The 12,366-nt window shown below is 43.5% G+C and overlaps 1 protein-coding gene across 1 annotated transcript in view; it reads left to right on the forward strand.

The window, feature by feature from the left end:
- The first annotated feature begins 9,043 nt into the window (after positions 1-9,043).
- Positions 9,044-12,366, forward strand: part of LOC132830300 (peripheral-type benzodiazepine receptor-associated protein 1-like) — a 299,306-nt gene continuing 295,983 nt past the window's right edge. Inside the window, exon 1 of the mRNA XM_060847882.1 lies at positions 9,044-9,401. Coding sequence (XP_060703865.1) covers positions 9,339-9,401 — 63 coding nt within the window. The 5' untranslated portion in view covers positions 9,044-9,338. The remainder of the gene's footprint in view (positions 9,402-12,366) is intronic.

Below are 12,366 nucleotides of genomic sequence, written 5' to 3' on the forward strand. Positions count from 1 at the left end.
CAAATGGTAATAAAAGTTATAAATCAGCTAGTCTGGTCGACCAGGCAACCACTCAATCTTAATGCTCTACTATTTTAAAACCGCTGTTCATGAGATAATAACATCAGACAACTATGGATTTTTTCTTTAGATCTATAATTAAATCTATACTGTTATAAATTAATTCAAAATTACAAAATTCTCAGAATAATTGATTCTGTTAATAATATTAAATATTTCACAGAATTTTCTTCATAGAATTTACATCCCTTTCTGTTTCTGCTCTGTTTCCAAGACAACTGAAGCTCCTATTTATAAATATTCCTTGTATTTGTAATGTACCCTATATGATTGCTCCTTACGTGCCCATGTGAAAGTGCCCATGTGTTTGTATCAGTATTGGTGTTCTTGTGAGTGGCATATGGATGTGTCTTTGTTGGTATGTGCTTGTATGCTGGCATGTGCAGTGCCTGTGTGTGAGAGAGAGAAAATAACAACGGAATTGCTTTCATTCTTGTTGTCGGGAATTTTTCTCTAAAAGAGCACACCAAGCAATCATGCCATTGGGACATGTGTACAAAATGTGCAAGTGTTCTGATCCCAAGTCAGATCTCAGAGTAAGACCTGAATTGATAGAAAACAACATTATATTTTTGAAATTTGGTTACTATGGTGCCCAGTTACTAAATATATTTGCAGAAGGCTGATGATATACTTTAAAAAAACGCATTGATTTTGAGAAAAAAAACTATATATCTGTAAAATAATTCAGAAAGATATTAACATAAACAGCAAAAAGACAGATTGAACCCTTTCCACCGCAACATCCTTGACAGATATGCAAGCCCATTTTTTGGATTAGTGGTGCTGGAAGAGCACAGCAGTTCAGGTAGCATCCAAGGAGCAGTGAAATCGACGTTTCGGGCAAAAACCCTTAATCAGGAATAAAGGCAGTGAGCCTGAAGTGTGGAGAGATAAGCTAGAGGAGGGTGGGGGTGGGGAGAGAGTAGCATAGAGTACAATGGGTGAGTGGGGGAGGGGATGAAAGTGATAGGTCAGGGAGGAGAGGGTGGAAATTTATGACTCAAGTTACACTTTTCAGATCTCTTCCTTGGACAGTTGAAGCAGCTTAGCTCTGTTTTCCCAACGGCCTGCAGACTTCTACCAACTCTCAGCCTGAAGTCATCAACAAAGTAAATTAAAGCTGTTCTTTTGATAGGTTGATAGGTGCCGTTTCTTCTGAACTCAAACTTTGCGTGGGCTTTGCCCGTTTCTTTCTGCATTGCAAAACACAACTTTGTAAACATTCAGCAACAGAGAAAAACTGCAGGGAGCTGCAACACCAAAGGACTTGAGAGTACTTATGTAGTTTTGGGTCAGTTAATGAAGGAGAGATGTAATTTCATTGAAAGCAGTTCAGAGAAGGTTCTCAAAGCTGATTCCTGGTGTGGAGAGATTGTCTTATGAGCCAAAGCTAAACAGGTTGGGACTCTAATCACGGGAGTTTTGAAGAATGAGAGATGATCTTATTAAAACATAAAGGATCCCTAAGCAGCTTAATAAGGTAAATGCTGAGGGAATGTTTCCCCTCATGGGAGAGTATTGGACCAAATGGATTAGTCTCAGAATAAAAGCACACCAATTTAAGATGGTGATGGGAGAAATTTCTTCTTTTGGAGGGTTAATTGTCTTTGGAACTCAGTGCCGCAGAAAGCTGTGGGGGCAGGGTCCTTGTCTATGTTTAAGACTGAGATGTACAGATTCTTGATCATTAGGTAATCAAGAGTTATAGGGAAAAGGCAGGAATGAGGACATGAGGAATGTCCGATCAGCCGTGATCATATTGAATGATGCAGCAGGCTTGAGGGGCTGAACAGTTCACTCCTGTTTCTATCTGTTATGTTCTTATGGTCTTAATTAACTCCCCAGCCAGCTGACTGGGACAGTTAACTTATCCAGTTCCTTGGAAAACATCTTTAGTTCACTGCTCAAAATGACTTGCTGCTTTTTGTTTAAGTCACCTTGGCAAAACTGAAAAGTAACATCTTTATTGCTCAAATCTCGAGCTCGAAAGATTAATTATTAAAGTGCAAACTGAAACTGTACACCCTTTAAATTCCCAGCACACATCCACATGTGTGGCACTTAGGCAAAACTGGGAACTGCAGATGCTGGAGATTGGAGTCAAGATTGATGATGAAGGGTCTTTGCCCGAAATGTCGCTTTTCCTCCTCCTCGGATGCTGCCTGACCTGCTGTGCTTTTCCAGCACCACTCTGATCTCCATATCCATTAGGTCAGGCAAGGCCGTGCTTCAGGAATACAATTTGTGTAAAACGTAGACAAAAAGGAACAAAGTCTCATGTTGGAGTCCAAAGCCAAGGGAGATTAGAGGGAGTTTTTCGCAGTTCTCCTGTTTTTTTGGCGACCATATCACACTGTTGCTAACTGTAGATTATCCCTGATTTAGCAGCTGAACAGTTGGACTCAAAAGAGTCTTTGAGTACTGTTCCTTTCCACTGAAAGAAAAAAATAGTCAGAGAGAGAGAGAGAGAGAGAGATGTATCTTCTTTTGCAGGTATTTTGGGGGGTCTGAGTGCAACTGTTCTCTCCTCAGTTCCCTGACAAACTGCTATAGCCAGGTGATGTTTTAACCCAAAGCCATCTGGTGCCAGCATGTCTCACACAGCTATCGTTCCACCTTTTACAAATGCTCTTGGTAACTCACAAGCGAACACCACGCAGTTTGACTTTTCCTCAGTGTTGTTGGAAAGCTAATCATTTCATTCTCTGCAAAATAGCGACTTCCAAATGTCCATTTTCCAACTTATATTTCCAAAAGAATTTACAGAAGTTTATTGCAGAAAATAAGTGTGATGTTGAGAGGGTAAAATATTGCTGTGGGTAGAAGATTGGGGTGGCTAATTAACAGGAAACAGAACGCAGGTACAAAAGGGTCACTTTCATTTGCAAGAAGCAATATTTTGTGTATCACAGATATCAGTCACAAGGCCTTAAATGTTTACTTGGATGAAGGGATGGATGAGGTGGTTGCTAAATTTGACGATGATTCAAAGATAGGAAGGTCAGTGAGAAGGGGATGTAAGGGAGATGTCTTTCCATTCATTGACTCCTCACAGGCTCAGGAAGGCAGTCAACAAAATCAAAGACCCCTCCCACCCTGGTTATAATCTCTTCCATCGGGCAGAAGACACAAAAGCTTAAACACACATATCAACAGCTACAAGAACAGCTTCTTCCTCACTTAATAGACTTCTGAATGGACCTCTCAGATTTCAAGTTTAATGTTGACCTCAGTCTCTGCACCTTCTCCGCAGCCATAACATTGAGTTCCTCGGTCTGTTCCATTACCCCAATATGGATTTTTTTTTAATGGTATGATCTGCTTGATTTGCATGCAAAACAAAACTTTTCACTGTACCTGGGTACATGTGACAATAATAAATCAAATCAAATCCAAATATAGATAGGTTAAGTGAATAGGCAAAGATGCTGAGAAGGAAGTATAATGTAGGAACATGTAAACTTGTCCATTTTGACAGGAGGAATTAAAAAAGAAGCATTTTTAAAATTTGTTGAGAAATTGCAGAGCTCAGAGATGCAGAGGGATTTGGGTGTTCTAATGAATGATTACAAAATGCTATTATGCACATAATGCAAGTTATTGAAGAATCTATTGAACATATTGAATGGGGAATTATTGTATGGAGAATTGAATGCAAATATATGGAAGTTTTTTTCAGTAATACAAGACATTTGTGAGACTGTATCTGGGCACTGTTTACAGTATTGGTCTCCCTGTTTTAGGAAAGAGTTTAAATGCATTGGAAGCAGTTCAAAGAGAATTTATTAGACTAATACCTGGAATGGGTGGGTTGTGTTATGAGAACAAGTTGGACAGTCTAGCCTTATGTCCACTGAAATTTGGAAATGAAAGAGGGGATTTGATTTAAACACATAAGGTCTTGAAAGGGCAGATGTGGAAACTGTTGGAGATACTAAAATGAAGGGATGAGGAAATGTTGTTTCTCATAAAGCGTTGTGAGTCTTTGGAACACTCTTCCTTCAAAGGGAGAGGAAGCAAAATCTTTGAATATTTTTAAGGCAGAGGTAGAGAGGCTGTTGTTAAGCAAAAGGGTGTCAGCTTCTCAGAAATAGATGGGAATGTGGAGTAATCAGATCAGCTTTGGTTGTATTGATTGGCAGAGTTCAGGTGGCCTACTCTTGCTCCTCATCCATCTGTTTATGTGGATGTGCTGCTGAGGGAGGATTATGTCAAAAACAGTCAGGAGTGTGGTGCTGGAAAAGCACAGCAGGTCGGGCAGCATCCAAGGTGCAGGAAGATCAACGTTTCAGGCAAAAGCCCTTCATCAGGAATTTGGGCTTTTACTCAAAACATTGATTCTCCTGCTCCTCAGATGCTGCCAGATCTGCTGAGCTTTTCCAGCATCACACTCTCGACTCTAATCTCCGCATCTGCAGTCCTCACTTTCGCCTTGTGTCAAAATCAGCAAGTCCCATTGACCATGAGTTTTAATTGCAGAGTTGGCAGACTTCGGTTAATCTATTTTATTACAATTTACCATGTACGCGGCAGGTACTCATGTGACTCGGCCAACATTATCTCATACACTGCAGGCAAGGATGCCCCGAGGTACAGTACATTGGCGAGACCAAGCAGACACTATGACAACAGATGAATGGACACCAATCAACAATCACCAGCCAGGAAAGTTTCCTCCCAATCGGTGAACACTTCAGCTGTCCAGGACATCCAGCCTCGGGCCTTTGGGTGACCATCCTCCAAGGCAGACTTCAGGATGTGCAACAATGCAGGGTGGCCGAGCAGAGACTGATAACCAAGTTCGGTACCCATGTGGATGGCCTCAACCGGGACATTGGTTTCATGTCACACTACAGGTGACCTCACTACACTATACGTTCTCTCACACACATGCACAAGCACACATATACACACTCTTAAATACACACATACTCATGCAGACCCTCTCTCTTACACACACTCTCTCTCATACGCACTCACATACCCCCCACACTCACCCATGCACACACCCTCTCACTGGCTTATATTCCATCACACTCATGCACACACTCTACCAAGCCCACATACACGCAAGCACACACTCTCTCTCTCTCTCTCTTTCCTTCTCTCTCCCTCACACACACACACACACACACACACACACACACACACGTCTATGGGGTGAATTTGCATTTTCAGAATTGTAATTGCAGATAAATTCTATTTTGTTCAAAAAGCACACAATCTGCAGGCAGTCAATCCATGTGACATTTTATAAAGTCCTGCTTTGGAAAGTGAATCAGTCCGGCTCAAGATTGGGATTCAGACAGACTCTAACCTCATACTTTTAACGCATTGTGTGAGCTGAGATGTCACTTTTTTTTAATAAAACCTTTAGTTATCTCAGGAATTGACCGGAAAGAAGTTCTGGGATTTACATACCAATGAACTGAAACCTGCAACCCATTCTAAAAGATGAAAGATTTAACAGCAATCTAGATCTGTTCAATATATCGTTTCAGTTGCACGACACTGAGATCCTTTGCAATAAATTCTCTGTCTGATGATCCTGCTCCACAGCTACCTGGTGAAGGAACAGCACTATGAAAGTTAGTGCTTCCAACTAAACCTGTTTGACTATAACCTGGTGTTGTGTGATTTTTAACTTTATTACAATTTGTTGAACGTTGGAGTGTATTTCTTTTGGGTCAGGGACAAAAGCAAAGTCAAAAAGGAATAGTTTCATTTGAATTTTAGTAACTCTAGTCAAAACACTTAGTTGGTGAAAGAAAGATATAATTGTAGATTAAGTTAGCAAGGTTTAAGAAGATTTGTAGCCCAGGTTGAGGTTCTGGATGTAGATTTGCTCGCTGAACTGGAAGGTTAATTTTCAGACATTTTGTCATCATACTAGGTAACATCGTCCGGAGGTTCACTGAAGATGTTACCGAGTATGGTGATGAAATGTCTGAAAATGAACCTTCCAGCTCAGTGAGCAAACCTATATCTAGTAGATTGAGTGAAACAATTTTGGATGAGTTATTTGTGTCGCTGGAAGGATATATGTTTGTATCTGGGCCAGCAGAGGATTTTTATTCATCAATTGACCCATACTGTCTGCTTAGTAAATGATCCCAGCATCCTGTGCCTCAATGTCCAACTCTCTTACGTTTACATAGACAATTTGGAGTTGGGGAACCATGTGTAGTATGTCAAAGTTTGCGGAGAACACGAAGATGAGTGGTAGAGCAAAGTGTGCAGAGGACTGTGAAACTTTGCAAAGGGACACAAAGTGAGTGCACAAAAGTCTGTCGGATGGAGTACAATGTTAATAAATGTGAAGTCATCCATTTTGGCAGGAATAACAGTAAAAAGGACTATTATTGATTGGTAAGAAAGTTCAGCACACTGTTGTGCAGAGGGATCTGGGTGTCCTTGTGCATGAATCACAGAAAGTTGGTCTTCAGGTGCAACAGATAATTAAGAAGACAAATGGAATTTTGTTTTTTATTGCTGAAGGGATTGAATTTAAAAGCAGAGAGCAATGGATGCTGCTGAGGCCACACCTGGAGCACTGCAGGCCGTTTTGGTCTCCTTATTGGAGAAAGGATGTACTGGCTCGAGAGGGGGTGCAGTTGAAGCTCACTCGGTTGATTCAGGAGTTGAGAGGGTAGGCTTATGAGTAGAGACTGAGTAGATTGGGATTATATTCATTGGAATTTAGAAGAATGAGAGGGGATATTATAGAAACTTTTAAAATTATGAAGGTATTATATAAGAAAGAAGTAGAGAGGATGTTTCTAATGGCAGGTGAAATGCAGACAAGAGGGAATTGCTTCAAAATTAGGTGAATCTGTGGAATTCCATGCCTAGTGAAATGGTTGAGGCTTCCTCAGACAATGTTTTTAAAACTAGGATAATTTTTTGAACAGTGAAGGAATTAAGGCTTATGGTGAGCTATGGCCATGAAAAGATTAGCCATGATCTTATTAAATGGTGGAACAGCCTTGAAGAGCCAGATGATCTTCTCCTGCTCCTCATATTTCTGTTCTCCTGTTGTTGCCAGATACTGCTCTCCTGCAGGTCTCTTCCTCTCCAACAGGGGGCACCGCTCTTTTGAAAATCTCTCTCTTGGCCTGAGAGCACCAGTAATCTGCAATTCCCTCCATCTCCACCAGGGGGCATGGCTTTACCGCAGTTCCCTCCATCTCCATCAGGGGGCACGGCTTTACCGCAGTTCCCTCCATCTCCACCAGGGGGCATGGCCTTCCCGTAGTTCCCTCCATCTCCACCAGGGGGCACGGCTTTACCGCAGTTCCCTCCATCTCCACCAGGGGGCATGGCCTTCCCGTAGTTCCCTCCATCTCCACCAGGGGGCACGACTTTACCGCAGTTCCCTCCATCTCCATCAGGGGGCACGGCTTTACCGCAGTTCCCTCCATCTCCACCAGGGGGCATGGCCTTCCCGTAGTTCCCTCCATCTACACCAGGGGGCATGGCTTTACCGCAGTTCCCTCCATCTACACCAGGGGGCATGGCCTTCCCGCAGTTCCCTCCATCTACACCAGGGGGCACGGCTTTCCCGCAGTTCCCTTTCCCTCCGCTAGAGGACACCTTCCCCTGTTGCTGGGGTAACGGTCGCTGTTGCCTCCCGGTGAGTTAGCGTCCGCTTCAAGAGCCCGTGGGTCTGGGGCGTTTGGAGCCGGTTGAAGGGTTGAGCTGCAGCCGGGATAGGTCAGAAGGACAGGGGTCCGGTCTAGGCTGAGTAGATTAGGCGGCAGTAAATCACCTTGTCGGGGGCCCTGCACCGTGAGCCGGGAGCGTGGAGGGACCTGCAGCCAGCCTCCTAATCCCCGTTATCCCCGCTCCAAGGGCGAGTGCAGTGACTCCCAGAGTCAGAGGGCGGCGCTGTTTCCATCTGGAGCTGCACCTGCCACACTTGGCCAGTAGAGGGAGGCAGACCCCATTTCCTCCCTCACCTGAAGTGAGGGGTCAGACCAGACCCAACAGTGACCATTAGTCAACTCAAGTCAGAAAGAGAGGAGCTGTACTGGTCACTTATTCCTGCAATGGGAAAGAGCGAACCTACTAAAGGGCCTTATTCTGGCCACTCTAATAGACATTTTAATAATTCTCCAGGGAGGGAACTCTGTTTGAACACCTGTGGGTGTTAAGCATTACTAACTTTTGTTAAAAAAATTATCCATTATTAGATTATTAACCTTTTCACTTTAGACCTCAGCTAAGGTCAGATCATTTCTGCAATCAGAGTTTGTGTGCTTGAACTTAAGAATCCTTGTCCCCCACAAAGTTTATGCTGAGACGGAGGTTAAATAAAATCGTTCCAATATATTTAATCTTGCATCTAATGAAGGTGGAAGTGGGTTTGAGGGGGATTCTAGACAGGTGAGTCAGAAACAGGAAACACAGCAGGAGCAAGGCACTGTTAAGCGAGACAATGTGTAGGTGTGGATAAACATGAACCTGTAAAACTGATTCCAGTTGAAAATTCAATACTTAGGGAGGCTGAGGGAGGGCCCAGAGAAGGAGGAGAATACACTACTGAACCAAGGGGGTTTTCTTGGATAACATTCAACTAAATGAGTTGGGGGTGAGAGGCTGTATTACCGGCTTAGTTTAGGAACTGGTCAGTGTGAGTGGAGCTTGGGTGTGAATGGGCAATTAAAGTCAGGTGACTATGGGTGAGAGACTTTGTAAAAACTGCTGAGTTGAGAGGGCATAAGACTCTTAAACTCAAAGAGAAGGATTGAAGTAACCTTAAGGCTCAAGTTGGTTTCTGGATAGAGCTGACTGACCTTATTTTCAATTTCCTGGTGCAGGTTTGTGGGAGAAACACAGTTGGACCGATATCTGCCAGTGGATGCTGGAGAGACGTTACTGAGCGGCAGCCTCCTGGTGCTGTTCTGAATGGACATCCATTAACAGACATTTCACAGCAAACTGAGGGTGGCACGGCTATATAGACATTTGCTGGTGAACCCCTGACAGAATAGTCATTTATCATTGTATTTGTGAGAGAAGTATTCCTGAATGTGCATTTAATCATTATACTCTGCATGTTTCCTGGTAACTGTCCTGGGAGACACACAACAGCAAACTATCTCATAGCAACTGGCCAGAAACTGCAGTAACAACAGGCCACTCCTATATACTTTCAGACCAGTTTTTGGCAACCTGGGGCAGTTTCTATTTCCTGATGAGAGTGGACTAAACCCAGCCAGTTAACTGGCCTATGCTGTGTTATCAGGGTCTGTTGCAGCTACTCCTCATTATCCATGTCCTCCCGAAGATGGCAGTCCCAGAAATCCTCCCAATCGATTGGCAGCATCAACAACATGGTAAGAATGCAACTTCTTTCACCCGTCAGCCTCGGGCTTTGATTAAAACTCAGGCACCCTCCATTTTCAGAAAAATTATTAGCACGCTGGGTGCTGTACTGAGTCTCACAGATCAGAAGTTAAAGACCCCGTGAGTTAATTTTTAAAACTCTCACCCATGTTTTCAAATCCCACCTTTGCCTTGCTCTCTCCCTGGCCTCCTTCTCTTTGATAATCAGAAATCCCTACACTCCTCTTCCTGTAGCCTGGTACGTCCCTCAATTCCATATCTGTCCCATTAGCAACTTCTGCTAATTTTCCCTCACACTGTCTCCTTGTACTGTTTTTGAACTGGGTTTTTTGACCAATGGTTTGACTTTTTGATGTGGTTCATATGAAGTTTGAAAACCTCTGCAGCGAAGCTCCTTGGGATATTTTTCGATGAGACAGGTGCTATATGAATGCGGGCTTTTATTTCTTCTTGTTACATGGTACTGAGCCACAGAGACTGAAGCTTCTCTGATTTAATTCTTGTGAAATGGTCCTGAGTTACTCTGTCTCTGCTGGAATAGACAGATAAGGGATTGGGTGCTGTAATTAGGATCAGTGCCCCACCCTCAGGTTAGTTAGGACACTTTAATATATGGAGACTGGTTAAGATCACCAGCTATTTGTTAGCAAACATCCCAGTTTTGACTTTCTGATGGAGGAAAGGTTAATCATGATGCCGTGGAACGTGGTAAGGTCTAGGTTGTGTTCAGACAACCAGTTTGTGGTGTTTTTATGAGAAATCAAACTTGCTTTTGGAATAAGATGAGATAGAGTTGGACACCGTGAGAGATTGACTTATCTAACTCCCAACTCCTCCACTTTCCTGATTCCTCTTGCTGTTCCATGTCTGTGATGTTTGGTCTATCGCGTGAATTCACTGAGACACTGTGTACAAACCAAGATAAATGCAATGAGGGACAGGGCCGTGTCTGAAGGGATTGTAAGGGTGCCATTTATTACTGCTTCAGTGCAAAATAGCAGAAGGTTTTGGGAGCGAGAGATCCCAAATTTGAGAACCTAGGTGAACAGAGCAGCGAACGTATAGGATTAATGCAATTATTCAAACTGTGAATGCTGTGAGATCGAACTGTGCCTTACGTCCATGAATGAATAATAATTAATCAAAATAAAAGTGATCACTTCAGACTGATTTCTGGATTGTATGAGCAGTGAGCTTTAAAAAAGAAATGTACCTGGGTGTGCGCATCATTCTTAACTTCCCTTGAAGAATCTCCCACAATGTTAGGGAGGAAATTCCAGGATTTTGACCCAGTGATAATGAAAGAACAATAATATAGTTCCAGGGCTGAATTGTGTGATTTACAGGGTTACATGAAGGTGGAAGTGCTCCCATGCATCTACTTCCCTTGTTCTTCTCAGTAGTAGAGGTCACTGATTTAGGAGGGGTTGTTAAACTAGCCTTGCTGAGTTACATCATTGCATCTTCTGATGGTACGCTGTGTGATAGCGGTGTAAGGAGAGAATGTTTAAATTGTGAATTGAGTGCATTATGTGTTTGCTTTGTCCTGGATTGAGTGTTGTTGGTGCTGCAGTCATCCAGGCAATTGGAGAATATTCCATCTCACTCCTGACTTTGTGACCTGAGGAGTCAGGGGAGTTATACACCACTGTGTTTCCAATCTCAATACTATTCGTGTAGCCATGATATTTATATGACCAGTTCTGTAAGTTTTCAGATCAGTGGAAATCCCAGGATGTTGACTGGTGTTTGTGGAGTGGGGGGGGGGGGAGAGGTGTTGGGGTTGTGGAGGGGGTGGGGGGAGGGAGGGGGGCACAGGCATGGCAGTGTCGGTGAATGTTTAGATGGTCAGAGTCTCCCTTCTTGGAAAGGTTATTGCCTGGTACTTGTATGTTCAGTGACACTTGCCACCTATTAACCCAGGCATCCATGTTGTGCAGACTTGCTTCACAAAGGCAGTTGTGACAGGAACTGAATGTTCTATGATTATGAGCAAACATCCAAATTGCGATCTTCTGATGGAGTGAAGGTTGCTAATGAAGCAGCTAAACATGGTGAGGTTTACGACACTGGCCTGAGGAACTGGAACTTTGTATGGTGCAGTGGTAGTGTCCCTACCTCAGGAAGACCATCAGTATGATTTCAAAAAATATCTGGGGCACCTTGATGCCACCTTGGTGTCAAAGGCAGTCACTGACCCCTCACCTCTGGAATTCAACTCTTTTGTTCATATTGGACCAAGGCTGTAAGGAGGTCAGGAGCTGAGTGGGCCTAGCGGAACCTGAACTCAGTGTCACTGAGTGGGTACTTGCTGAGTAAGTGCCATTTGATAACGCTGTTGATGACACCTCCCATCACTTTGATGATTGAGAGTAAGCTGCTGGGGTGGGGCTCTTGTGGCTCAGTGGTAGTGTCCCTACCTCTAAGCCAAGAGGCCTGGTTTGAAGACCATCTGCTGCAGTGGTGTGCCTTAACATCTCCGAACAGTTTGATTAAGAGAAGAGTCAACTTCTGGGCAGTACTCGATCACATTGGAGTGAACCTGTGTTTTGTGTACAGTATATAGCTGGGCAAGTTTCCACATTGCTGGATAGATGCTGATGTTGAAACTGTGTGGGAACACTTTGGTTAGTGTATGGCTAGTTCTGGAGCGCAACTCCTCAATACTATTGTCAGGGCCCATAGCCTTTGCAATATTTTTGGTTGTTTCTTGATATTATACAGCGGGAACTAAGTTGGTTGAGACCAGACTTGTGTGTTGCTGCAGACCTCAGGAAGAGGCTCATCCTGTCAACACTTCTGGCCGAATGGTTGCAAACACTGATGCCCTGGGCTTCTCCAGCATTGAGGATGGGAAAACTTGTGGGCCCTGTTAGTTGTTTAATTGTTCTCCACCGTCCTTGGCTTGGTGGTAGGACCTGCAGATCTTTAATCAACAATATTTATTGTGTCCTC

Source organism: Hemiscyllium ocellatum, chromosome 31 (genome assembly GCF_020745735.1).
Source record: "Hemiscyllium ocellatum isolate sHemOce1 chromosome 31, sHemOce1.pat.X.cur, whole genome shotgun sequence".
Taxonomy (NCBI): domain Eukaryota; kingdom Metazoa; phylum Chordata; class Chondrichthyes; order Orectolobiformes; family Hemiscylliidae; genus Hemiscyllium; species Hemiscyllium ocellatum.